This window comes from Nerophis lumbriciformis, linkage group LG30 (assembly GCF_033978685.3).
Source record: "Nerophis lumbriciformis linkage group LG30, RoL_Nlum_v2.1, whole genome shotgun sequence".
Lineage (NCBI taxonomy): Eukaryota > Metazoa > Chordata > Actinopteri > Syngnathiformes > Syngnathidae > Nerophis > Nerophis lumbriciformis.
In genome coordinates, this window is record NC_084577.2 from 5065087 (window position 1) to 5091445 (window position 26359).

Here is a 26359-nt window from a genome sequence, read left to right on the forward strand (position 1 = left end):
TCTTCCCAACGTGTTCTGGGTCTTCCCCGCGGCCTCCTACCGGTCGGACGTGCCCTAAACACCTCCCTAGGGAGGCGTTCGGGTGGCATCCTGACCAGATGCCCGAACCACCTCATCTGGCTCCTCTCGATGTGGAGGAGCAGCGGCTTTACTTTGAGCTCCTCCCGGATGGCAGAGCTTCTCACCCTATCTCTAAGAGAGAGCCCCGCCACCCGGCGGAGGAAACTCATTTCGGCCGCTTGTACCCGTGATCTTGTCCTTTCAGTCATAACCCAAAGCTCATGACCATAGGTGAGGATGGGAACGTAGATCGACCGGTAAATTGAGAGCTTTGCCTTCCGGCTCAGCTCCTTCTTCACCACAACGGATCGATACAGCGTCCGCATTACTGAAGACGCCGCACCAATCCGCCTGTCGATCTCACGATCCACTCTTCCCTCACTCGTGAACAAGACTCCGAGGTACTTGAACTCCTCCACTTGGGGCAAGATCTCCTCCCCAACCCGGAGATGGCACTCCACCCTTTTCCGGGCGAGAACCATGGACTCGGACTTGGAGGTGCTGATTCTCATCCCAGTCGCTTCACACTCAGCTGCGAACCGATCCAGTGAGAGCTGAAGATCCTGGCCAGATGAAGCCATCAGGACCACATCTTCTGCAAAAAGCAGAGACCTAATCCTGCAGCCACCAAACCAGATCCCCTCAACGCCTTGACTGCGCCTAGAAATTCTGTCCATAAAAGTTATGAACAGAATCGGTGACAAAGGGCAGCCTTGGCGGAGTCCAACCCTCACTGGAAACGTGTCCGACTTACTACCGGCAATGCGGACCAGGCTCTGGCACTGATCATACAGGGAGCGGACTGCCACAATCAGACAGTCCGATACCCCGTACTCTCTGAGCACTCCCCACAGGACTTCCCGAGGGACACGGTCGAATGCCTTCTCCAAGTCTACAAAACACATGTAGACTGGTTGGGCAAACTCCCATGCACCCTCAAGGACCCTGCGGAGAGTATAGAGCTGGTCCACAGTTCCACGACCAGGACGAAAACCACACTGTTCCTCCTGAATCCGAGGTTCGACTATCCGGCGTAGCCTCCTCTCCAGTACACCTGAATAGACCTTACCGGGAAGGCTGAGGAGTGTGATCCCACGATAGTTAGAACACACCCTCCGGTTCCCCTTCTTAAAGAGAGGAACCACCACCCCGGTCTGCCAATCCAGTGGCACCGCCCCCGATGTCCACGCGATGCTGCAGAGTCTTGTCAACCAAGACAGCCCCACAGCATCCAGAGCCTTAAGGAACTCCGGGCGGATCTCATCTACCCCCGGGGCCTTGCCACCGAGGAGCTTTTTAACTACCTCAGCAACCTCAGCCCCAGAAATAGGAGAACCCACCACAGACTCCCCAGGCACAGCTTCCTTATAGGAAGACGTGTTGGTGGGATTGAGGAGGTCTTCGAAGTATTCCCTCCACCGATCCACAACATCCGCAGTCGAGGTCAGCAGAACACCATCCTCGCCATACACGGTGTTGATAGTGCACTGCTTCCCCTTCCTGAGGCGGCGGATGGTGGTCCAGAATTGCTTCGAAGCCGTCCGGAAGTCGTTTTCCATGGCCTCACCGAACTCCTCCCATGTCCGAGTTTTTGCCTCTGCGACCGCTGAAGCCGCACACCGCTTGGCCTGTCGGTACTTGTCCGCTGCCTCAGGAGTCCTATGAGCCAAAAGAACCCGATAGGACTCCTTCTTCAGCTTGACGGCATCCCTCACCGCCGGTGTCCACCAACGGGTTCTAGGATTACCGCCACGACAAGCACCAACTACCTTGCGGCCACAGCTCCAATCAGCCGCCTCGACAATAGAGGCGCAGAACATGGTCCATTCGGACTCAATGTCCAGCACCTCCCTCGTGACATGTTCAAAGTTCTTCCGGAGGTGGGAATTGAAACTCTCTCTGACAGGAGACTCTGCCAGACGTTCCCAGCAAACCCTCACAATGCGTTTGGGCCTGCCAGGTCTGTCCGGCATCCTCCCCCACCATCGCAGCCAACTCACCACCAGGTGGTGATCGGTAGAAAGCTCCGCCCCTCTCTTCACCCGAGTGTCCAAAACATGAGGCCGCAAATCCGATGACACAACTACAAAGTCAATCATGGAACTGCGGCCTAGGGTGTCCTGGTGCCAAGTGCACATATGGACACCCTTATGTTTGAACATGGTGTTCGTTATGGACAATCTGTGACGGGCACAAAAGCCCAATAACATAACACCGCTCGGGTTCAGATCCGGGCAGCCATTCTTCCCAATCACGCCTCTCCAGGTTTCACTGTCGCTGCCAACATGAGCATTGAAGTCCCCCACATTATATATATATATGTATATATATACATACACATTATATATATATATATATATATATATATATATATATATATATATATATATATATATACACACACACATTATATATATATATATGTATATATATATATACATACACATTATATATATATATACACACATTATATATATATATATATATACATACACACATACATACACATTAAACATATATGTATATACTATATATATATATATATATATATATATACATACATACATACATACACATTAAACATATGTATATACAGTTTTTATATATATATATATATATATATATATATATATATATACTGTATATACATATATATATCATGCGTATGTATGTATATATACATATATGTGTGTATATATGTATGTATATATACATACACACATGTATATATACATATATATGTTTATATAAATACATATATATATATATGTATATATATATATATATATATATATATTTGTATATATGTATGTATGTGTATATATATATATATTTGTATATATGTATGTATGTATATATATATATATATATATTTGCATATAAATATATGTATATATATACATACATATATACATATATACATATTTGTGTATATATATATACATATATAGATACATATATGTACAGTATATATATATATATATATATATACACACACACATATATTTACATATTTTTTTTAACAATAACTTCATTAGCTACACTGCTACAGCATATCAAAAGTGCCGACTACATAAAAATAATAAAGGATCTTCTTCTCAGTAAAACAAAGTTATGTTGATCGCTAGTTATACGCTAATGCTCGTGAGTAAGACCAGTAGTTTTGGGCAGATTTTACGGGGTTCACTGTGACATTTGCTACGACAAATAATAGCGGGGATGCTTGTAACTCACATTTGTGCTTGCTACTTAATGCGTAACAATGAACCGAGAGACACCGCTTACCACCAAGCTTCCTTAAGTTGAGGTACCACTGTATTAATTTTACAATATTAGTTTACAGTGGTGTAGAACTGTACTAGATCACAAGTACGGTGTCTATTATTTGGGTTAGCTTATTTCAGCTAAATAATAGCAAAACAAACTAAGACAAAGTGAACAGTCCAGATGCGATCAATGGAATGCCCTAAGAATACAATGACAATGGATGAAACACCTCAGTGATATTGATTGTCATATAGTTCTTCTTTGTACCCATGAATAGATTTGTCTTCAAGAAAATTCGTTCTCTCCTTGGCGGTCGAGTACGGATGATGTTTTCGGGTGGCGCCCCACTTTCCGCTGCCACAGAACGCTTCATGAATGTGTGCTTCTGCTGCTCCGTGGGTCAGGGATACGGCCTGACTGAGACCTGTGGAGCTGGAACTGTGAGCCAGGGTAAGCTAAATAGAATTAAACGGAAACATTATAATATTAAATGTCTTTAAGTTCTTGTCTTCTTATCTCAAAATCACAATTCATTCCATGCTCAAAAGCTTAAAGGGGAACATTATCACCAGACCTATGTAAGCGTCAATATATACCTTGATGTTGCAGAAAAAACACCATCTATTTTTTTAACCGATTTCCGAACTCTAAATGGGTGAATTTTGGCGAATCAAACGCCTTTCTAATATTCGCTCTCGGAGCGATGACGTCACAACGTGACGTCGCATCGGGAAGCAATCCGCCATTTTCTCAAACACCAAGTCAAATCAGCTCTGTTATTTTCCATTTTTTCGACTGTTTTCCGTACCTTGGAGACATCATGCCTCGTCGGTGTGTTGTCGGAGGGTGTAACAACACGAACAGGGACGGATTCAAGTTGCACCAGTGGCCCAAAGATGCGAAAGTGGCAAGAAATTGGACGTTTGTTCCGCACACATTACCGACGAAAGCTATGCTACGACAGAGATGGCAAGAATGTGTGGATATCCTGCGACACTCAAAGCAGATGCATTTCCAACGATAAAGTCAAAGAAATCTGCCGCCAGACCCCCATTGAATCTGCCGGAGTGTGTGAGCTATTCAGGGACAAAGGACCTCGGTAGCACGGCAAGCAATGGCGGCAGTTTGTTCCCGCAGACGAGCGAGCTAAACCCCCTGGATGTCTTGGCTCACACCGTCCCGAAGATGATCAAGAGAAGAATATCGACCCTAGCTTCCCTGGCCTGCTGACATGAGGGTATGTTTCCAGAATATATTAATTGATGAAAATTGGGCTGTCTGCACTCTCAAAGTGCATGTTGTTGCCAAATGTATTTCATATGCTGTAAACCTAGTTCATAGTTGTTAGTTTCCTTTAATGCCAAACAAACACATACCAATCGTTGGTTAGAAGGCGATCGCCGAATTCGTCCTCGCTTTCTCCCGTGTCGCTGGCTGTCGTGTCGTTTTCGTCGGTTTCGCTTGCATACGGTTCAAACCGATATGGCTCAATAGCTTCAGTTTCTTCTTCAATTTCGTTTTCGCTACCTGCCTCCACACTACAACCATCCGTTTCAATACATCCGTAATCTGTTGAATCGCTTAAGCCGCTGAAATCCGAGTCTGAATCCGAGCTAATGTCGCTATAGCTTGCTGTTCTTTCCGCCATGTTTGTTTGTGTTGGCTTCACTATGTGACGTCACAGGAAAATGGACGGGTGGTTAAAATCAGGTACTTTGAAGCTTTTTTTTAGGGATATTGCGTGATGGGTAAAATTTTGAAAAAAACTTCGAAAAATATAATAAGCCACTGGGAACTGATTTTTAATGGTTTTAACAATTCTGAAATTGTGATAATGTTCCCCTTTAAGCAAGAGAGGAACTGCACTTTTTTTCCCTTTCACAATCATTATAAATGCGATCAGAAGTCATCTTACAATGGAGCCTATGGGAGATGCTCTATTTGGTCTATAAACCCTTAAAAAAACATCCAAACACCTCCATTCAGTTTTTTTTATATATGCTGTAACTATATACAGTATGTAATGTAGTAACAGGCACATTTATAACAACATTTAATATTTACGTTCAGTATTTTGCTCATTTTTAAGCATACACGGCGCATTAATTTCCAAAACACACCACGACAGAGGCAGCGTGTCCGCGCTGTGGACATACTTTAAAATATTGGAGATATACCCGCGGACAACAATCTTCACAATTTAAGATGACACCGGCGGCTTTTAATGAGAGAAAGTCTCCCAGCAACGCGAAGAAAGTGTGACGTCAGGCTCTTTTTTCGTCAAGAACATGGCGCGACAGAATCTAAACACGAGTACAGTCTGCAATAACACCAAAAATAGATGCTAGATTTATTGCCAGTCGTTTTCATTAAAGACCAAGTGACTAAAAGGATTAGAGAAATCTCTATAAAAAAATGTAAAATAAATAAAAAATTCAACAAAGTACATTGCACAATAAGCAGCAACACCTTAAAAATACAACAAAACGATATTATGTGAGAAAAAATATATGTTAATAATAAACTTAATAATAACAGATTTGTTTTAAAAATGTTTTGCCTTATCAAAGAATATATGCATCATAGCAAATCATGTGATGACATCATGTCGACCACGCCCCTACCGCAACAGCTACTAAGGCAACCTAACAAAATAAAAATGTCTTACATTACGATCATGCTTTGTCAGATGTTATTCTGTGATATTTGTACCTAAATAAATGCTAGTACATCAGTTTAGGAATATGGGGATGAGTTAGGTGAGGTGGGTGTGGGTTTTCGGCTGGCGGAAATGTTGTATAAGTTATTTTATAACATGTTCTGGTCGAGTCCTCAATTACATAATGATTAGCAGGCTCAATATTAATTGTTTTTAATTAATAGAGAAAGTTAACACATTGTCATGTAGCAATATGAAGACTATTAACTTGTACAACATGTAATGTACAGAATGCCAGAAGCATTTATTCAGGTAGAAATTTCACAGATTACACCTAGAATCGGAGAAATCACGGCAAGGCCGAAAACCAACATTGAATGCCCAAGACCTTGGATCCCTCAGGCGATACTGCATCAAAAAGCGACATCGGTGTGTAAAGGATATCACCACATGGGCTCAAGAACACTTCAGAAAACCATTGTCAGTAACTACAGTTTGTCGCTACATCTATAAGTGCAAGTTAAAAGTCTACTATGCAAAGCCAAAGCCATTTATCAACAACACCCAGAAAAGCCGCTGGCTTTGCTGGGCCCGAGCTCATCTAAGATGGATTGATGCAAAGTGGAAAAGTGTTCTGTGGTCTAACGAGTCCACATTTCAAATTGTTTTTGGAAACTGTGGACGTCGTGTCCTCCGGATCAAAGAGGAAAAGAACCATCCGGACTGTTATAGGAGCAAAGTTGAAAAGCCAGCATCTGTGATGGTATGGGGGTGTATTAGTGCCCAAGGCATGGGAAATTTATACAGCTGTATAGGCACCATTAGTGCTGAAAGGTACATACAGGTTTTGGAGCAACATATGTTGCCATCCAAGCAACATCTTTTTCATGGAGGCCCCCTGCTTATTTCAGCAAGACAAAGCCAAGCCACGTGTTACATCAACGTGGCTTCATAGTAAAAGAGTGCGGGTACTAGTCTGGCCTGCCTGTAGTCCAGACCTGTCTCCCATTGAAAATGTGTGGCGCAATATGAAGCCTAAAATACGACAACAGAGTACCCGGACTGTTGAACAATTTAAGCTGTACATCAAGCAAGAATGGGAAATAATTCCACCTGAAAGGCTTCAATAATTGGTCTCCTCAGTTCCCAAACCTTTACTGAGTGTTGTTAAAAGGAAAGGCCCTGTAACACAGTGGTAAAAATGCCCCTGTGCCAACTTTTTTGATGTGTGTTTAATGATTTTTTGCAAAAATAAATTACGTTTCACAGTTCGAACATTAAATATCTTGTCTTTGCAGTCTATTCAATTGAATATAACTTGAAAAGGATTTACCAATCATTGTATTCTGTTTTTATGTATGATTTACACAACGTGCCAACTTCACTGGTTTTGGGTTTTGTGTATGTACACACTTATATTATAGCATCTCTAATGTACAGAATGTATCACCCTATACACCCTTGTGCAATGTACACGATTGTCGTCACTACAATTGTGAGTCGTTCTTAATCTAGTTATATTGCAAAGGCAGATGGAACTAGAACTAGCATTTCCCAGGCCAACACAAGCCACATATCAGCCTGCAGCTCACAGTTCTGTGACTACTCCTTTGGGATGGGGTTATAGACGCTCGAGAGCCAAGGAGGTCACGTTGCCATGCTACTAAACGCTGTGACTTGATGCAAAACACTTCCTGATTGTACGTGCGTGTGTGTGGGCGTGTGTGTGTGTACGTGTGTGTGTGTGTACGTGTGTGTGTTATCTGTTGCAGTGTGGGATTACAGCTCGGGGCGAGTGGGACCACCGCTAATTTGCTGTGAGATCATGCTTAAAGACTGGCTGGAGGGTGAGTGAGACGACATGGGATGGAAAGGAACCCCCGTATACACACACACACACACACACACACACACACACACACACACACACACACACACACACACACACACACACACACACACACACACACACACACACATTTCTTCAACAGGGACATAACATTAGGTCAAATTTTTGGACATCGTTATTTACAGTACAAAGTAAATATGTTGAAAACACTTCAGGGTTACAGGGTTGTGTATGAGACACGTTTCAGTCGTCATTGATGCCCCCGTTCTAGCTATGCTTTGGGAAACTGGCAATTGGCAAAGTGTGTACAGGAAGTACACATTGTTGTTTTCTGCCTCGTAAAGATGCTTTTTTTTTTTACAGGCCAGAAGATTAACTGCAATACGGATGGGTATCGTTCAGATTTTAACCGATACGGTACCAATTCCTAGTACCTGGGAATCGATATCGGTACTCAACAGTACCATTTTTGGTACTTTTGTGTGTTAATAAATGTTGATTGTTTAATAATTATGTTTTATTTTTTTAATGTAACATTTAAAAAATAACTGATTATGATAACTCTGCTGACCAGTGTTTACATCTTGTTTTATTATAGATTGTAATCTTATTTATAATGCAGTTGCACTGCCGTTAAATGGCAGTACTGTATAGGCCAGACCTGGGCCAATTAAGGCCTGTTAAGCTTTTCAATCTGGCCCGCCGGACATTCCCAAATCATTAAGATCGAAACTGTAGTTGCCATTATGATGTGCAGTGATGTTTTCAAATGACCGTAAGTCTTGAACTATACAAAGTATTTCAATGATTGGAAGCTGTGCTTTTGCATGATATACTAGTTACTATGGTATATAATAAGTCACAGCAGCTCAGACGAGGCACCAAGCAGTGTGGGTGGGGAGCGTTTCCACAGTGTCAGCCTGAAATGCGGGTGTCAGGGACAGATGCGGAAGGAGATTTTTACAATAAAGTTCTAACGCTTAGTGATATATCAGATAGAAGATGATTTTTTTAACACTTCTCGTTCATATTTCGCTGTGTTTGTTGCATTTTTGTTGCGTTTCGCTTGATTGTAAAATATGTCGATCGAGAGGGGGTGTGACGTTCATATGTTGTCAATATTCAGTGTTTTATCGTTCATAGTTAATATTGTAAATTCCGCATTCTTTATTTTCATGTACATTCTTTGTGTCTCATTCAGTAAAAAAAAAAAAAAAATTCCATTTAATTTTTAAGGCGGTCTGTCATAACGTTTTTAGCATTCAGACAATATTGTGAAGTTTTAGTGTTCCTAAAAATAGATATACTAGCCCCCAGACACATTTTTCTCTCTAAATTTGCCCTCATCGGCAAGATAGGATGGAGCTAGACCGTGTAGTATTTTATACGTAAGTAGTAAAACCTTAAAGTCACATCTTAAGTGCACAGGAAGCCAGTGCAGGTGAGCCAGTATAGGTGCAATATGATCAAACTTTCTTGTTCTTGTCAAGAGTCTAGCAGCCGCATTTTGTACCAACTGTAATCTTTTAATGCTAGACATAGGGAGACCCGAAAATAATACGTTACAGTAATCGAGACGAGACGTAACGAACGCATGAATAATAATCTCAGCGTCGCTAGTGGACAAAATGGAACGGATTTTAGCGATATTATGGAGATGAAAGAAGGCCGTTTTAGTAACACTCTTAAAGTGTGATTCAAATGAGAGAGTTGGGTCGAAGATAATACCCAGATTCTTTACCGAGTCGCTTTGTGGAATTGTTTGGTTGTCAAATGTTAAGGTGGTATTATTAAATAAATGTCGGTGTTGAGCAGGACCGATAATCAGCATTTCCGTTTTCTAAGTGTTGAGTTGCAAAAAGTTAGCGGACATCCATTGTTTAATTTCATTAAGACACGCCTCCAGCTGACGACAATCCGGCGTGTTGGTCAGCTTTAGGGGCATGTAGAGTTGGGTGTCATCAGCATAAAGTGAAAGCTAACACCATATTTGCGTATGATGTCGCCTAGCGGCAGCATGTAAATACTAAAGAGTGCAGGGCCAAGAACCGAACCCTGGGGGGCTCCGCACGTTACCTTAACATAGTCCGAGGTCACATTGTTATGGGAGACGCACTGCATCCTGTCAGTAAGATAAGAGTTAAACCACGATAAGGCTAAGTCTGACATACCAATACGTGTTTTGATACGCTCTAATAAAATATTGTGATCGACGGTATCGAAAGCAGCGCTAAGATCAAGAAGCAGCAACATAGATGATGCATCAGAATCCATTGTTAGTAGTAGATCATTAGTCATTTTTGCGAGGGCTGTCTCCGTAGAGTGATTTGCCCTGAAACCGGATTGAAAGGGTTCACAGAGATTGTTAGACGCTAATTGTTCATTTAGCTGCTGTGCAACCATTTTTTCAAGGATTTTCGAGATAAACGGAAGGTGAGACACCGGCCGGTAGTTTACCATGAGGTCAGGGTCGAGGTTAGGTCTTTTGAGTAGAGGATGAATAACTGCTTTTTTGAATGCTAGGGGAACAGTGCCAGAGGAAAGTGATAAGTTTATAATATTTAGCACTGATGGAACTAATAATACAAAAAGCTCCTTGATAAGTTTCCCAGGAAATGGGTCAAGTAAACATGTTGTTTGTTTTGTCCCATTTACACATCTTAACAATTCCTCCAATGTTATTTCATCAAAGAGAGAGAAACTATTTTGGAGGGCGGTATCCGTCGTAGATACAGTCGTATCTGTGTTAATAGAACCCAGTTGTAACTGCGATGCATTGTCTTTAATCTCCTTTCTAATGAGTTCAATTTTCTTATTAAAGAAATTCATAAAGTCATCTGCCGAGTGGGTGGAGCTACTGGGAGGAGTCCCTTGTTGAGTTAGCGATGCTACTGTACTAAACAAAAATTTAGGATCATTTTTGTTGAGGTGGATGAGATTTGAGTAATATTTAGCTTTAGCTAAGGTAAGCATGTGTTCATAAGTTATTAAACTATCACTCCATGCTTGATGGAAAACCTCAAGTTTAGTCGTGCGCCATTTGCGTTTTAGCTTTCTACATGATAATTTATGGGCTCTAGTTTCTTCTGTAAACCATGGGGTGCGCCTTTTAGGGGCTCTTTTTAGCTTTAGCGGTGCTATACTATCAATGGTGTCGCGCAGGGCGTCGTTAAAGTTGTTAGTGAGGTTATCAATAGAGCCTACATAATTTGGGAATGGTGCCATTACCGAAGGCAGTAGATCAGCAAGAGTCATCGTTGTGGCAGCATTAATGTTGCGGCTGCTATAGTAGTTATTATTATTAGTTTGTTGACAATGAGTCGGAACTTCGAATTTTATAAGGTAATGATCGGACATTACTTTAGTATACGGGAGTATCGTAACTTTGGAGGTGGTGACACCCCTGACAAGCTCCGATATTACATTTTAACGCATTTATCGGCATCTCTACTTAGGACTTTGGCTGAGTCCGCCCTTACTGCTGCTTGAGTGATTATTTCCTTGAGCCGGTGTTTAGTCTGCAACCAGACGTGACATCACATGCAACTTAGGTATCCAAATATGGTATTGTTTGATTTTCCATAAATTGATTACTCTGACTTGTACCTACGGAATTCGGTGCCCATCCCTAAATGTGCATGTACCAGATGATAGCTCGTATGGCTGTGCAATTGTACATTGTGTAAACCTCACTCCTCGAAGCCTTAAGAGCTGCGCTGGACAATGAGTTGACAACTCGGTGCATTTAGCTCAATCAGTCAACGGGGGATGCGTGGTCGCTGGTGTCACATAAATATGACTAGTACACAACCTCGCAAAGAAGTTTGTAACTTTTTTTCCCCACTCCTGTCCATTTATAACAAATGATCAATACAAGACAATGGTGCTAATGATAAACACCGTAATTGTAATTGAAATTAAACTATTAGTGGATTGCACTAATTTGTTTTGTCAGTTATAACACACAGCTACTGCAAAGTGTGGATGCTTTGTTTAGATGTATTGACCTACATTGGATTGGTTTTAGCTTGGCAATTGCAGATCGATCGGCTGATTTTCGTGAAAAAGTATGTGATTACCATTGCCGATTGATGCCTTTTAGTTCCCCCGGCTGACAAGCGGCTCGCAGCTAATATGTGTCTCCATACACAGCGTGGAGCCACTCTCCTAAGCAAATATTTAATCACCTCCATTAGGGCAAATAAATTGAATTTCTTAGTATATTTCAATATCATTATCACGTATCATTATCAATGGAGGATAAGGCTAAACATGGTATGCTTCGAGAGCAAGCCATGTGCAAGCATGCTGATAGCTAAACCATACTTGCCAACCCAGTTGTGCATTGCACTCTCTAAAAGCCATACATGTTATTGTCACATATGCATGTACAGTAGATGGCAGTATTGTCCTGTTTAAGAGTGTCACAACATTGCTGTTTACGGCAGACCAACTGCTTTACGGTAGACGAAAACGTGACTGCTGTTGTTGTGTGTTGTTACCGCGCTGGGAGGATGTTAATGAAACTGCCTAACAATAAACCCACATAAGAAACCAAGAACTCGCCTTCGATCATTCTACAGTTGTAACGTCATTGGGCAGGTACGCTGTTTATATTGTGGGAAAGCGGACGTGAAAACAGTCTGTCGACACGCCACTCAGGTCCGCATGGAGCTGGAGGGGGCGTGGCCTCCAGCTCCGCCTGAATTTTGGGAGATTTTCGGGAGAGGCGCTGAATTTCGGGAGTATCCCGGAAAATCCGGCAGGGTTGGCAAGTATGGCAAAACTAACCGCAAAGTTAGCACCAACCAAGAAATAAGTGGTTAGTAAGGTTTAAGAAGTGTAGATGGAAGCACGCTGCTGTCGCAGGAGAAAGTAAGCAGATATGAGCAGGAAATTAATGACTAGATCAGGGGTGCTCACACTTTTTCTGCAGGCGAGCTACTTTTCAATTGATCAACTCGTGGGGATCTACCTCATTCATATATATAATTTATATTTACTTATTTATGAAATATATGTTTTTGTTAACAAGTTAAAGGTGTTTAATGATAATGCAAGCATGTTTAACACATATAGTTAATATTGTTAAAAAATTAAAGGTGTTTAATGATAATACAAGTATGTTTAATACATATAGTTAATATTGTTAACAAGTTAAAGGTGTTTAATGATAATGCAAGCATGTTTAACACATATAGTTAATATTGTTAAAAAATCAAAGGTGTTTAATGATAATACAAGTATGTTTAATACATATAGTTAATATTGTTAACAAGTTAAAGGTGTTTAAAGATAATGCAAGCATGTTTAACACATATAGTTAATACTGTTAACAAGTTAAAGGTGTTTAATGATAATACAAGCATGTTTAACACAGTTAATATTGTTAAAAAATTAAAGGTGTTTAATGATAATACAAGAATGTTTAACACTTATAGTTAATATTGTTAATAAGTTAAAGGTGTTTAAAGATAATACAAGCATGTTTAACACATAGATTCCTTTCTTTCATGAAGACAAGAATATAAGTTGGTGTATTACCTGATTCTGATGACTTGCATTGATTGGAATCAGACAGTGGTGCTGATAAGGTCCGCATTTTCGAATGGAGGAGAAAAAAAGTCCTCCTTTCTGTCCAATACCACATGAAAGTGGTTGGTTTTTGGCATCTAATTTGTCCAGCTTCCGTACTCCTTTGTATACACTTTACAAGAAATACATTGTCGGCAAACTCCGTAGCTTGCTAGCTTGTGTACGCCAGCTTTCTGAGACTCTTATTTTGGTAGCGCAACTGTGCAGTCGGTCTTTGGAGTTTTGACGACAGGTACGGCGCCAGAGTCTGTTGAAATAAAGTGTTTCTCGCCTTCCAGTCGGTAATTTTAAGGAGCTGGCAGCAGCCAGTGTCATCTCAGAATAAGACCCTCGGGTGCCGTGAATGTCAATCAAGTGACGAAAGTGACGTAATAGTGAAGATTTATGATCACTAATTTTTAGGACTATTTTTTTAATGCCTGGCTGGTGATCGACTGACACACCCTCCGAGATCGACCGGTAGCTCGCGATCGACGTAATGAGCACCCCTGGACTAGATTAATAAGACTCCAGAACAGTGGTGCTAAAGAACTCAGAAAACGCTTGACTCTCCAAACACCACCATAATGACCAACATTAAAACACAGTAGCATAGTAGGCCTATGTATTAATTAAAAATAAGGCAAAGGTTTTATTTAACAAGTATACTTAATATTTTTGGCCACTAACATTACACACAATGCACAAACATCAAGACTTGTTTGGCGTACAACTAAATTGAGCTTGCGTACTACTAGTGGTACACGCACCTTAGATAAAAAATCACCGGTCTGGAGAGAAGATAATATAACAACTGTTTATGTGTCAGCATTGTAACAGTCAGTACATTACACGTAGCAGGACGGTGTATCGATTCATAAATTGGTTGATACCAAGAGTAGTGTCAGTGAATGATCGAGACTGATAGTCAACCGATATTTTTTTTAAATAATTAGGGACCGAGTCCCTTTGGGACAGAGGACCCTATTGTATTTCTAGCGTTTTATTATTATACCGCCGCCTCTTTGAGCTGCAATTTGACACCCTTAACATGCTTCAAAACTCACCAAATTCGACACACACATCAGGACTGCCGACAATTGCGATCTAATCAAAAAACCAAACCCCAAAACTCAAAATTGCGCTCTAGCGCCCCCTAGGAAGAAAACACAGACAAAACGGCCTGTAACTCCCAGTAGGAATGTCGTAGAGACATGAAACAAAAACCTCTATGTAGGTCTCACTTAGACCTATATTTCATACACTGACAACCCCCAGCAAAAATCAACAGGAAGTTTGCAATTCCCCCTTCAAAACAAAAGTTGTGTAAAAACAGTCACCTTTTTTCAAACATTATCTCCTCTGTGCGCGTTTGTCGTGTCGGCTTCAAATTAGCACAGGAGAGAGATTGAACCCTTCTGATTAAAAGTTGATGAAAGAGTTTTAATTACTGCTCCGGTTTGGATTTTATGAGCCCTCAAAGTCGGTCCCGTCCATCGCTGCTTGCAGCTTTAATTTTGTTTTGTTTTTGTTAATGTTTACAAAATGTTTACTTTAATCTATTAAGGCCCAATCTGTTTGTTTACATGCTTTTTTTTTAATTTCTCTTTGCTATTTGGGCTTATTGGACCCTAATTAGAATAAAAACTAAAAATCATCTTTTAATATGATGTACTTAGTCCATAAGTACACAAATGTGTACTTCATGTGTAGTGACATGCACATTTTTATTTTTACACTTTTTTTTCTCCAAATTCCATTGTATGTTATACTCTTCTGACACCACCAGATAGCAGTATAAGTGTCCATATGTCGGCATAAGACCCCAATTCAGTAGTGTACACAATTTGGGAAATAAGAGCTAAAAGGTGCTGTCCACGCATGTGGCCACTAAGGCCCTTAGAGGGGAAAAACCAAAGCTTTTTAATGAGTAGTAGGTAGTTTTTTCTTTTGATTAGTCATTGTTTTTTGCTCAAACAATTGTATGTACGGTAGTAAAAAAGAATAAGGAAATATTGTAAAACTGTCATTAACACTCACCATAAATACATTTTAAAAATGTACAGTTAATACATGTAATTGGTATCGGCCGATGTCACTTTTGGATGATCAGTATCGGAATCGGGAGCATAAAAACATGTTTGGAAAATCAGTAGTTTAAATGCACCATCCTAGTTTTGTGCCCTCAGAACTACAACACGTAAACACAGCTATTAAACAGCTAGTAAACACAGATGTCCTTTCATTTTGTACATACGATAAAAGGATGATAAACTTTGCCTCCAGGGAGTTATCATACTACTGACAAGCCATATCCCCGAGGAGAGATTCTAATCGGTGGTCCCAACATTACAATGGGATACTATAAGAACCACTCAGAAAACCAAAGCGATTTCTTTGTGGATGAGAATGGACAACGCTGGTTCTGCACAGGAGACATAGGGGAGTTTCATCATGACGGATGCCTCAAGATAATTGGTGAGATGTTTGGGACGGCTTAGTGGAAAATCAATCATTTCCTTCAGCGCTGTGTTTGATAAACAACTTTCCTGTACTTCCAGATCGTAAGAAAGACCTGGTGAAACTGCAGAGGGGAGAGTATGTCTCCCTGGGAAAAGTGGAGGCCATGTTGAAGAATTGCGCTATGGTTGACAACATCTGCGCCTATGCTAGGAGGTAAGTAGCACCAGCAGGTAACCACTTAAGCTACTTAAATCATATAAATTGTAGCAAAATGTAGCGAAGAATGCTGTATATGAGGATTTTAACAGTACAGTGGGACTTTAACTTACCTCAACTTATGAGTAATTTTATATGTCGCTCTGTTTTTTTATGCTTCAAGTTGCGAGCGCAATGGGAGTTACGAGCTCCATCCGTAGGTGTCTTCTATTTTTTCCCCGTTCTGTAACAATCGGAACGAGGGAATCGTTGTTGATGTTGCACACTGAAGTATTTGAGTGACGGACCGTGTGTACCAATAGTAATGCTCGACCGTCTAGCTTGTTGAGTTAGGTCAGTCGTTCTCAAATGGGGGTACGCGTACCCCTGGGGGTACTTCAAGGTATGCCAAGGGGTATGTGAGATATTTTTTAAATATTCTAAAAATAGCAACAATTCCAAAATCCTTTATAAATATAAATAAAAACCTATCTTTTTTTCCAAATAGTTTAAAAAAGACCACTACAAATGAGCAACATTTTGCACTGTTATACAATTTAATAAATCAGAAACTGATGACATAGTGCTGTATTTTACTTCTTTATCTCTTTTTTTTCAACCAAAAATGCTTTGCTCGGATTAGGGGGTACTTGAATTAAAAAAAAATTCACAGGTGGTACATCACTGAAAAAAGGTTGAGAACCACTGAGTTAGGTGACCAAACTAACTGAAAAACATCTCACGCAGCATCGACAGCTTCTTCATATTTTAATGGATAGATGTCTGTCGTTTGGACGTTTGTGGCTGCATCTTGTGTGATGCGGACTGATTCGCTGGTATGACTGCCGGGACACATTTTTAATGGTTTGTTTCTCTGATTTGACTGGCCACTTTCTCACTTTCGGGTTGTTGAAGGGCAGGATTGTGTCGACCTCTGTGTGCGCTGTGAACAATTACTATTCAACCGGCGATAGATGGGGCTCGTAAATCAAACGATCCTGCAATTTGGGGACGGCGTGGCGCAGTTGGGAGAGTGGCCGTGCCAGCAACCTGAGGGTTACTGGTTCAATCCCCACCTTCTACCAACCTAGTCACGTCTGTTGTGTCCTTGAGCAAGACACTTCACCCTTGCTCCTGATGAGTCGTGGTTAGGGCCTTGCATGGCAGCTCCCGCCATCAGTGTGTGAATGGGTGAATGTGGAAATAGTGTCAAAGCGCTTTGAGTACCTTGAAGGTAGAAAAGCGCTATACAAGTATAACCCATAACCCAGTTAAAGCATAACTAAGCCGAGAGACAGCTCGTATTCTAAATCAGCGTTTCTTAAACATGGGGGAGAGGCCTCGAGGGCTGCTATAAAATGTTTCTCAGCGGTACTACGTTGTAACACACTTTTCCACCACTTGTGGCAGTAATGACAATCTCAAACAGAAGAAGAAGTCCTGAGCTAAAGTCAGAGAAAAGTTTCTTAACCATCCCGGAGATATATATATATATATATACACACACACCGGTGTATATATATATATATATATATATATATATATAGAGCTAGAATTCACTGAAAGTCAAGTATTTCTTATATATATATACATATATATATATATATAAAAATACTTGACTTGGTGAATTCTAGCTGTAAATATACTTCTCCCCTCTTAACCACCCCCCCACCTCCCGAAATCGGAGGTCTCAAGGTTGGCAAGTATGGCTTTGACTACTAAACGAGGCAAAAGGCCGTTAAAAAAAAAAAAAAAAAAATTAACGACGCCTCGAGGCAGCGAAAATTCCTTGAATATATTTTGTAATCGAATTACTCGAGGAATCGTTTCAGCTCTACTTATGTCTGACTTTTTGTAACAGAACAAAAAAACGAGCTGTTGCCATATAAATGTTCTATATCACAAAGCTCTTTCTAATATTTTGACAGTCTCGTGTTGAAGCGAACTACTCTCAGTATGATGCAGTGTAGTTTTTTAAATAATAAACATATGCATGTCATTTCTACCACTCTTCCTGTTGTTGGTCCCGAGTGAGTTTGACTATTTCCCAGCTGACTTTTAAATGTGCATTTTTTTGAATTATTAAAGATTTACAGTGTGTTGCATAATCATTCCACCCTACAATAAAACCCAGAAAAATCATGGTTCAAATAAATCATTCGGGTCCCAAAAGTGATATATTCACTTCCATTTCCACGCATGTACTAACCACAAGCAACCATTTGCTAGCCACTTTGTAAGTTGTGTAATATGTTGACTACAAGTCTTGTGTTGGCTGTGATTAATGCAAGTGGTTATAATATTGTTCAATGGACCAGCACTGACGTGACCCTCTTGATCTCCTGCAGCAGCGAGACGTACGTGATTGCCTTTGTGGTGCCCAATCAGAAGCAGCTGCAGGCTCTGGCTAACCAGTATGGCATCAGCGGCTCACGGGAGGAGCTTTGCAACAACAAGGCTATGGCCGAGCTGGTGCTTAAGGTCATCGACAAAGCTGGCGTCGCAGGTACAAAGCGATTGAAGGGTCTTTAAAAGTCACAGGTCGCCCCTCCGACCAGTTGCAATCATCCTTCGATTACAAATAATTAGACAAAAAAAAAAGTCAAATGCAAACTTTTTCCACTTGAAGAGTCCACATTAGTATACTTTGAAATTTAAACATAACAATCATAGCGTAACTACTAGGGGTGCAGCGGTTTAGTCTGTACCTCAGTCTCTTCTGACATTGTTTTCCTCTCAAAGTTATTTGTTTATTTTGCATATCAGCAAAAACTGCATTCTGCAGTAAACAAAGTATCTGTGTTGCATTGAACATACTTTCAAGTTAACACTTTCAAATAATCAATTGCTTTTTATTCCTTGATTACTCATATTTACCCGTGGTTGGGCAAAAGCTGACCCAAATTAGGGATTTTTCTGAAAACTCAAGGAGCTTAAAGTAGGGAAGAGATTCATATGGCCCCATCCTGGGTGGATACCACGTGAAAGGGAAGAGGGGGGTATCGTTTTTTGGGCTATTTAAGCCTCACCCACCAAATTTTTGAATAAATAAATATGTTTACATACATTGGCATCACCGGACCAATAAATGCAAATATATACCGGTACGAAAGATTTTGTAGGTGCTTATTTACATACAATAATTGTTTCCAAACGGTACCTGTCACACAGCAGTAAAACGGTTGATCAAACAAAACAGAAGTCATCGTCATGCAGCGGAAGCAAGCTCTCCAATCAACTAATCAGACACAACTCCACTGTGACATTTTGGTGAATTCACAAACATGAAACAATATAAAAGAATGCTATTGTAAGTTAATAATACTATCACAGACACTTGTAAACATGTTTGCATATTCTCTAATGAAAACACCGGCAAACAGACTTGGGTAACATTTAACGTCCTTATCATTTAAAGCAGTAGTTCTTAACCTTGTTGGAGGTACCGAACCCCACCAGTTTCATATGCGCATTCATCGAACCCTTCTTTAGTGAAAAATTTAAAATAAACATTTTCAAATTCAAGAAAAAGTTATATGTTTTTTTACTGGTGCACAAAATGAACCGTGCATGAACATCACCTTGTTCAAAGAACAAAACCAACACAGTGCATGAATTCACAACAAATTACACACATTACCATGAATTGATTAACGTGGACCCCGACTTAAACAACTTATTCGGGTGTTACCATTTAGTGGTCAATTGTACGGAATATGTACTGTACTGTGTAAACTGTACTGTTTCATAAAATGTATTCTCTTCCTTTGCAATCTGCTAGTAAAAGTTTCAATCAATCAATCAAAAAACCTGCATATCAGATGGAAAATTAGAGGGAACATTGTTTGGGGGTATCCATAATATGCCGATAGAGAGAAGTTTTTATTTACACGATAATTCGGATGTGTCTATACCTCCGTGGCGGAAGCTCCGCCGAACCCCTGAGGCCGACTCACCGAACCCCTAGGGTTCGATCAAACCCAGGTTAAGAACCACTGATTTAAAGTGCTAAATTTCATATAAAGTTTTTCGTTCTGAAATCCAATGCTTTGTTTTCTTCTAATACCAATAAAATCGATTGATTGCCTTTATAAACGATGTTGGATTGATATATACAAATGATGGATCGATGTAGTGGATGAATTGTTACACCCCTACAATTTATCTTTTAAAAAGGTACACTGTTGAAATATATATCCTGAAGTCGTCACCGCTATTTTTTTTCTTCAGAAAATTAACATCCTAAATATTGTATAATGTAGATGTACTTGGTCAGAACATTAGGTAGACCTGCACACTTGCCGATTAATCCAGAACTGCACAAAAAAAAACGCTGTTTTTAGCAGAATCTATGTCATTGCATGCCGCATGTCTGTGTTATTTTGTGCATGCCAAGATTATCCATCCATCCATCCATTTTCTACCGCTTGTCCCTTTCGGGGTCGCGGGTGATGCTGGAGCCTATCTCAGCTGCATTCGGGCGGAAGGCGGGGTACACCCTGGACAAGTCACCACCTCATCGCAACATGCCAAAATTAGTTGAGAATAACACTTTATTCTACCTTTTTTGCACTACCCTTAGCCGGAATCAGTGTCTGGCTGTGAGCTTGACTTAATGTCCAAATAAGTACATCCCCCTCACTGTGATGTCACCTTGTAGCTGGACTGCAGGGCCCCACGAACAGAGGCATCCAAAACTGCGTGCAAGCCCACGCCAAAATGCATCAACCTTATGATTTGATGCTTTGGCATTGTTTAACACGAGTATCCAACATTGTAACAAGTCAGAAAATACAAAATTCATCATAGGACCCCTTTAACGTAACGGAGCAGGTGTGGTCGCAATAAATGGCAGTACCTGTTAAGTTAAGTTAAAGTTAAAGTGACAATGATTGTGTGGCGAAATTATTCTCTGCATTTGACCCATCACACTTGATCACCCCCTGAGAGTTGAGGGGAGCAGTGGGCAGCAGCGGGGGCCGCGCCCGGGAATCATTTTTGGTGATTTAACCCCCAATTCCAACCCTTGATGCTGAGTGCCAAGCAGGGAGGTAATGGGTCCCATTTTTATAGTCTTTGGTATGACTCGGCTGGGGTTTGAACTCACAACCCACAACCTACCGATCTCAGGGCGGACACTCTGTGTGCAATTATAAATCATTAGTACGATCATTTTTTGTGATTAATCATTTGCGTTTTGCTTTTCATGTTCTTTGCTCAACCACGGCGTCCATAAAAATTACATGCACATGCGTCCTGTAAGTTATGCAAATCCGATGAATATGTCATCAAAGTGAGCTGACAAAATAGAAGATATAAAGACTAGCTTTTAGGCAAAAATCCTAAAAACTAGTGAAATTATCTGTCTGTGCAGCTCGATTATTTTATTTAATAAGACATCCTAAATTAAGATTTGTACAGTGGGGAAGGGTTCCTATGGCCCCATTCCTGAAGAAGGTGGTGCATTAATCCTTTTGTGCGTAAATCATTTTGCAATGCAGTCTGCTGAAAATGATGGAAAGGGACACTTTACATAGCAACTGACGCTGTGGTCAAACTTGAAATTGCCACAAAACACATTTTAAGACAGTCAACACTCTACTGCCGTATAGCGGGTTTAAATGGATAGTGCACCCTCTGATTTGTCACGTGAATGGGGGCATATGATTCCCCTTCTTACAGTTTATCAAGCAATTAGCAGAACTTTTACAATAAAAATAGGTATCTTATTCTGAAAACAAGCATTATTCAACTTGCGATTCCTAAATGTTGCAGAATCTTTAAACACAAATTTCTGTGTGAAGAAAACCAAAATATTTTATTTGAAGTTATTTTCTCTATGTTCACATTTTTAAACTAGAATACCCAAAATATAATTATTTATGCTAAACTTATTTATGATGTAAGTTCAATAGTAAAATAGCTCTTAAAATTGGGGAAATTCCTAGAAATTAAATTTTAGATCTTGGCGAATAGTTTGTCGTCTCAGGCAAAGCACTTACGTTCCATTTTATTCTGTTGCAGCCGAACTCGTGAGCTTTGAGATCCCTGGCAAGATCCATCTGAGTCCAGACCCTTGGACCGCCGACACTGGACTGGTGACGGATGCATTCAAGCTCAAGCGGAAGGAGCTGGAGGCCTATTACCGGGATGAGATTGAGAAGCTGTACGGAGGGGAGTGAAGACAAAGGGTTAGGTAGCACACTCCCTACACAAACCCGGACCGATCCTCAAAAATTATGGTGAAAGAAAGCTTGAGAGCACATTGTGTAACCCAGGGCCACTCTTGGTGCTCCTACTTGAATTTATAGCTGCATTAAGGCAGAATCATCGCTGATTGTACAATGGAGACGTTTCCAAGAGCCATGTGTGCTGCTGTCTTTCCCCTATCCAGGTGTACGACCTCTGTGTCAAGTGTTTTGTTGCTTCAGATGGCAGTTATGAAACGCTGACGGTGTCTGATGAACTCTAGTGCCACGGCAAAAGAATTTGATTTTTTTTTCTCGCAGAATTGTTTCTGCGAATGTTTTTAAAGACGATTATATTTCCCTGCAGGTCAGGTGACAGTAAGTGCTTTATGCCCTGAATGTTGACAGTGTAAATGGTCTTTACTGTTCACATGTATCATGCTTATTAACACATTACAAAACACTCAGAATATTTCATGAATACATTTTAATAGTGCCATGTTGTGACGTTACTACACTCCCAGTTTGCAGCTAATGGGGTTACTGTTAACAAAGATAAACTGTGCACTTTACGATGTACTGCACACTAGGGCTGCACGATTATGGCCAAAATAATGATCATGATTATTTTTTATCAATATTGAAATCACAATTATTCATTGTTAGGTAAAACGGTGTTGGGAGTTGTGGGGCTGTTAATAAATGCTCCCTATATACCAGGGGTAGGGAACCTATGGCTCTAGAGCTAGATGTGGCTCTTCAAGAAATAACAATGTTATTAAAAAGAATTAGAGACTTATTATACTCTAAAAATGTTGGTCTTACTTAAAAAATGCACGCATTTAGTTGTCCATCCATCCATCCATTTTCTACCGCTTGTCCCTATTTGGGGTCGCTGGAGCCTATCTCAGCTGCAGTCGGACCGTAGGCGGGGTACAACCTGGACAAGTCGCCACCTCATCACAGGTCCAACACAGACAGACAACATTCACACTCACATTCTCACACTAGGGCCAATTTAGTGTTGCCAATCAACCTATCCCCAGGTGCATGTCTTTGGAGGTGGAAGGAAGGCGGAGTACCCGGAGGGAACCCACGCAGTCACGGGGAGAACATGCAAACTCCACACAGAAAGATCCCGAGCGCAGGATCGAACCCCGGGCCTTCGTATTGTGAGGCAGATGCACTAGCCCCATTGCCCACCGTGCTGCCCACATTTAGTTGTTAAAAAATATGATATGGCTCTCACGGAAATACATTTTAAAATATTTGGCTGTCATGGATTCTCAGCCAAAAAGGTTCCCGACCCCTGCTATATCCACTACATCTGGAAAGTAGTCACGGCACTTCACTGTTCCCACATATTATGTTACAGCCTTATTCCAAAATGGAATAAATGCATTTTTGTCCTCAAAATTCAACAGACGATAATGAAAATATGTAAAGGTTTTTTATTTAATTTTGCAAATTTATAAAAAAAACAAAAAAAAAACACACGTACATAAGTACTCACAGCCTTTGTTCAATACTTTGTTGATGAACCTTTGGCAGCAATTACAGCCTCAAGTCTGTTTGAATAAGATGCCACAAGCTTGGCACACCTATCTTTGGACAATTTCGACCATTCCTCTTTGCAACACCTCTCAAACTCCTTCAAATTGAATGGGAAGCATTGGTTTCCATCCAGGATGTCTCTGTACACTGCTGCATTCTTTCCCTCTATCCTGACAAGTCTCCCAGTTCCTGTCGCTGGAAAAACAACCCCACAGCATGATGCTGCCACCACCATGCTTCACTGTAGGGATGGTATTGGCCTGTTGATGAGCGGTGCCTGGTTTCCTCCAAACATAACACCTGGCATTCACGCCAAAGAGTTCAATCTTTGTGTCATCAGATCAGGAATTTTCTTGGTCTGAGAGTCTTTCCGGTGCATTTTGGCAACATTTTTTACTAAAAAATGGCTTCCGTACAGGCCTGATTGGTGGATCTCTGCAGAGATGGTTGTCCTTCTGGAAGGTTCTTCTTTCTCACTACAGAGGAATACTGCAGCTCTGAAAGAGTGACCAGTCTGGTCACCTTCTTGACCAGACTAAGATGAATGCAGCAATGTATAGAGACATCCTGGATGAAAACCAACATTTCCCATCCAACCTGTTGGAGCTTGAGAGGTGCTGCAAAGAGAAAGGCAAAACTGCCTCAAGATAGGTGTGCCAAGCTTGTAGCATTGTATTCAAAAATACTTTAGGCTGTAATTGCTGCCAAAGGAGCATCACCAAAGTATTGAGTAAAGGCTGTGAATACTGTGATGTGATTTTTTTTTTGTAGTTTTAATAAATTGGCAAATTTAAAAAAACTTTTTTTTTTTTCTTTCTCATTGTTGTTATGGGGTATATTGCGTGTAGAATTTTGAGGACAAAAATGAATGTATTCTATTTTTTGGAATAAGTCTGGAACATAAAATGTGGAAAAAGTGAAGCACTGTGAAAATGTTCCGGGTGCACTGTATTTAAAGACCAATATTTGTGTTTATATTCATTATTAGTATCGACATGTCAGCTTTTTCTACTCACATGATGCCTTTAGCTCCATTTTTAATGCTTTTTTCCATGTTGGCATTTGATTGTTTGATGATCAAATAGTGAATAATTGTGCAGCCCTACTGCAGTATGCTTATGTGTTTATGATTTACATTATAATCCATATCATTATAAAGAATAGTGCAGTTGATGACCAGTTGATTTCATAAACATGCCATCGAAACTAAACATTTTTTAATCTTGTCTGGTTTTCTAGGTTTCTCTCTCAATGTGATCCAGAGTGGAATAATTAAGCTTTAATAGATTCGCTATTCTTTCTAAATTATGAATTTTTTTTTCCTTCTTGCAGGATGTGTATTTATTTAAAAAGTGCTCTTTTACTTTGCAATAATTCAGAAATAAAGTGTGCAGAATTGGTGCTATGACTGAGTTGGCTGCTGATGTGCACGATGGGAAATATATCTATCAATGAAATAAGTATATTATAATGTATGTTTTTGGTTAGTGATGCAATCAAACATTAATCTTTCTGCCTTATTGGGGTTTTCAATGTAGGTTAAGAGTATATGGATGGAGAAAATGTGTGTAGCTTTTCACGTCCCTTCAGGGCATGTGTTTTGTCGTGACCACGTGACTAAAAGTTGGGGGTTGTGTGTCTGTGTATAAATATTGAAATCCTGAGTGCTGCTCTGTTAAAGTCCAGCAGAGCTGCATGAGGAACTTACATGCTGGTCAATCAAGGCTCATGAGATTTGTCTCCTCAGTTTGGTGAGTGAACTTTTTGTTTTCTAATATAGCACTTTATGCAGAAATAGGAAGTTAAATGTTCTGATAAGAAGGAAATGTGCTGACTTTGCCCATTTTGATGCATGACAATAAATTATTTCAGCTCTCACTGAAATAATACATGTATAAATAAAATTACTTATGTATGAAATTGGAAATTAGCACTTTTATTATTATAATTTTCCTAAAGATGTTGCCCAACTTTGTGTGAAGAAGTACATGTAAAATGTCAATGAATAAATGACCGGGTACTTCATAGGAAATTCATTTTTAAATTGTAATTCATATTAAAATGTTCTTCCTGCTCTGTCACTGATAAGAATATTTTGGCAAATTTTCCCGAAGATTTTCACTTTGGGGCACTGCGTTAGTGCTGGTCTTGTAAGAACATTGTACAGTTTTGAGTGCAGGTCCGAGTTGTCTCGGGAAATGTTGCACATTTAAAACTGCCCATTAATTGCTTTTAGTAGAAAACATGCATCAAATGAAATTCAAGGTTGATTTAAGAAGTATGAAAATGGTTTCACATAAATTAAAAACAATTTTAAAACGGAGTTGGGGCCTCCAAATAAAATTATGCTTTGGCCCCCGATTTAGCTACACTTTAAAAATAAAGAGAATTGAGGATGGCTATTTTGATAATTGTATATTCAGTACTGTAGTGTCTTTACATTTTGTAAAATGGCTTTCTTTTTTCTTTGTTAAATTTTTTTTGGACAGTATAATTAAAAATAACGAACTGTGGGCACTATTCTTTATTCTTGTTTTCATTGAATTATGA

General features: G+C 40.2%; 1 protein-coding gene and 1 long non-coding RNA gene across 3 annotated transcripts in view; one reads left to right on the top strand and one right to left on the bottom strand.

The window, feature by feature from the left end:
- acsl3a (acyl-CoA synthetase long chain family member 3a) overlaps positions 1-23830 on the top strand; it is a 125409-nt gene extending 101579 nt beyond the window's left edge. For both annotated transcript variants that reach the window (XM_061925409.2, XM_061925408.2), the window contains exons 10-15: positions 3605-3777; positions 7759-7833; positions 15696-15887; positions 15971-16085; positions 18416-18573; positions 22092-23830. In XM_061925409.2, the coding sequence (XP_061781393.2) occupies positions 3605-3777; positions 7759-7833; positions 15696-15887; positions 15971-16085; positions 18416-18573; positions 22092-22249 (871 nt within the window). In that variant the 3' untranslated portion in view covers positions 22250-23830. The remainder of the gene's footprint in view (positions 1-3604; positions 3778-7758; positions 7834-15695; positions 15888-15970; positions 16086-18415; positions 18574-22091) is intronic.
- The window catches only part of LOC133572596 (uncharacterized), a 43301-nt gene that overhangs the window by 6502 nt on the left and 10440 nt on the right, over positions 1-26359 (bottom strand). Inside the window, exon 2 of the long non-coding RNA XR_009810552.2 lies at positions 22070-22231. This is a non-coding gene — a long non-coding RNA (uncharacterized lncRNA). The remainder of the gene's footprint in view (positions 1-22069; positions 22232-26359) is intronic.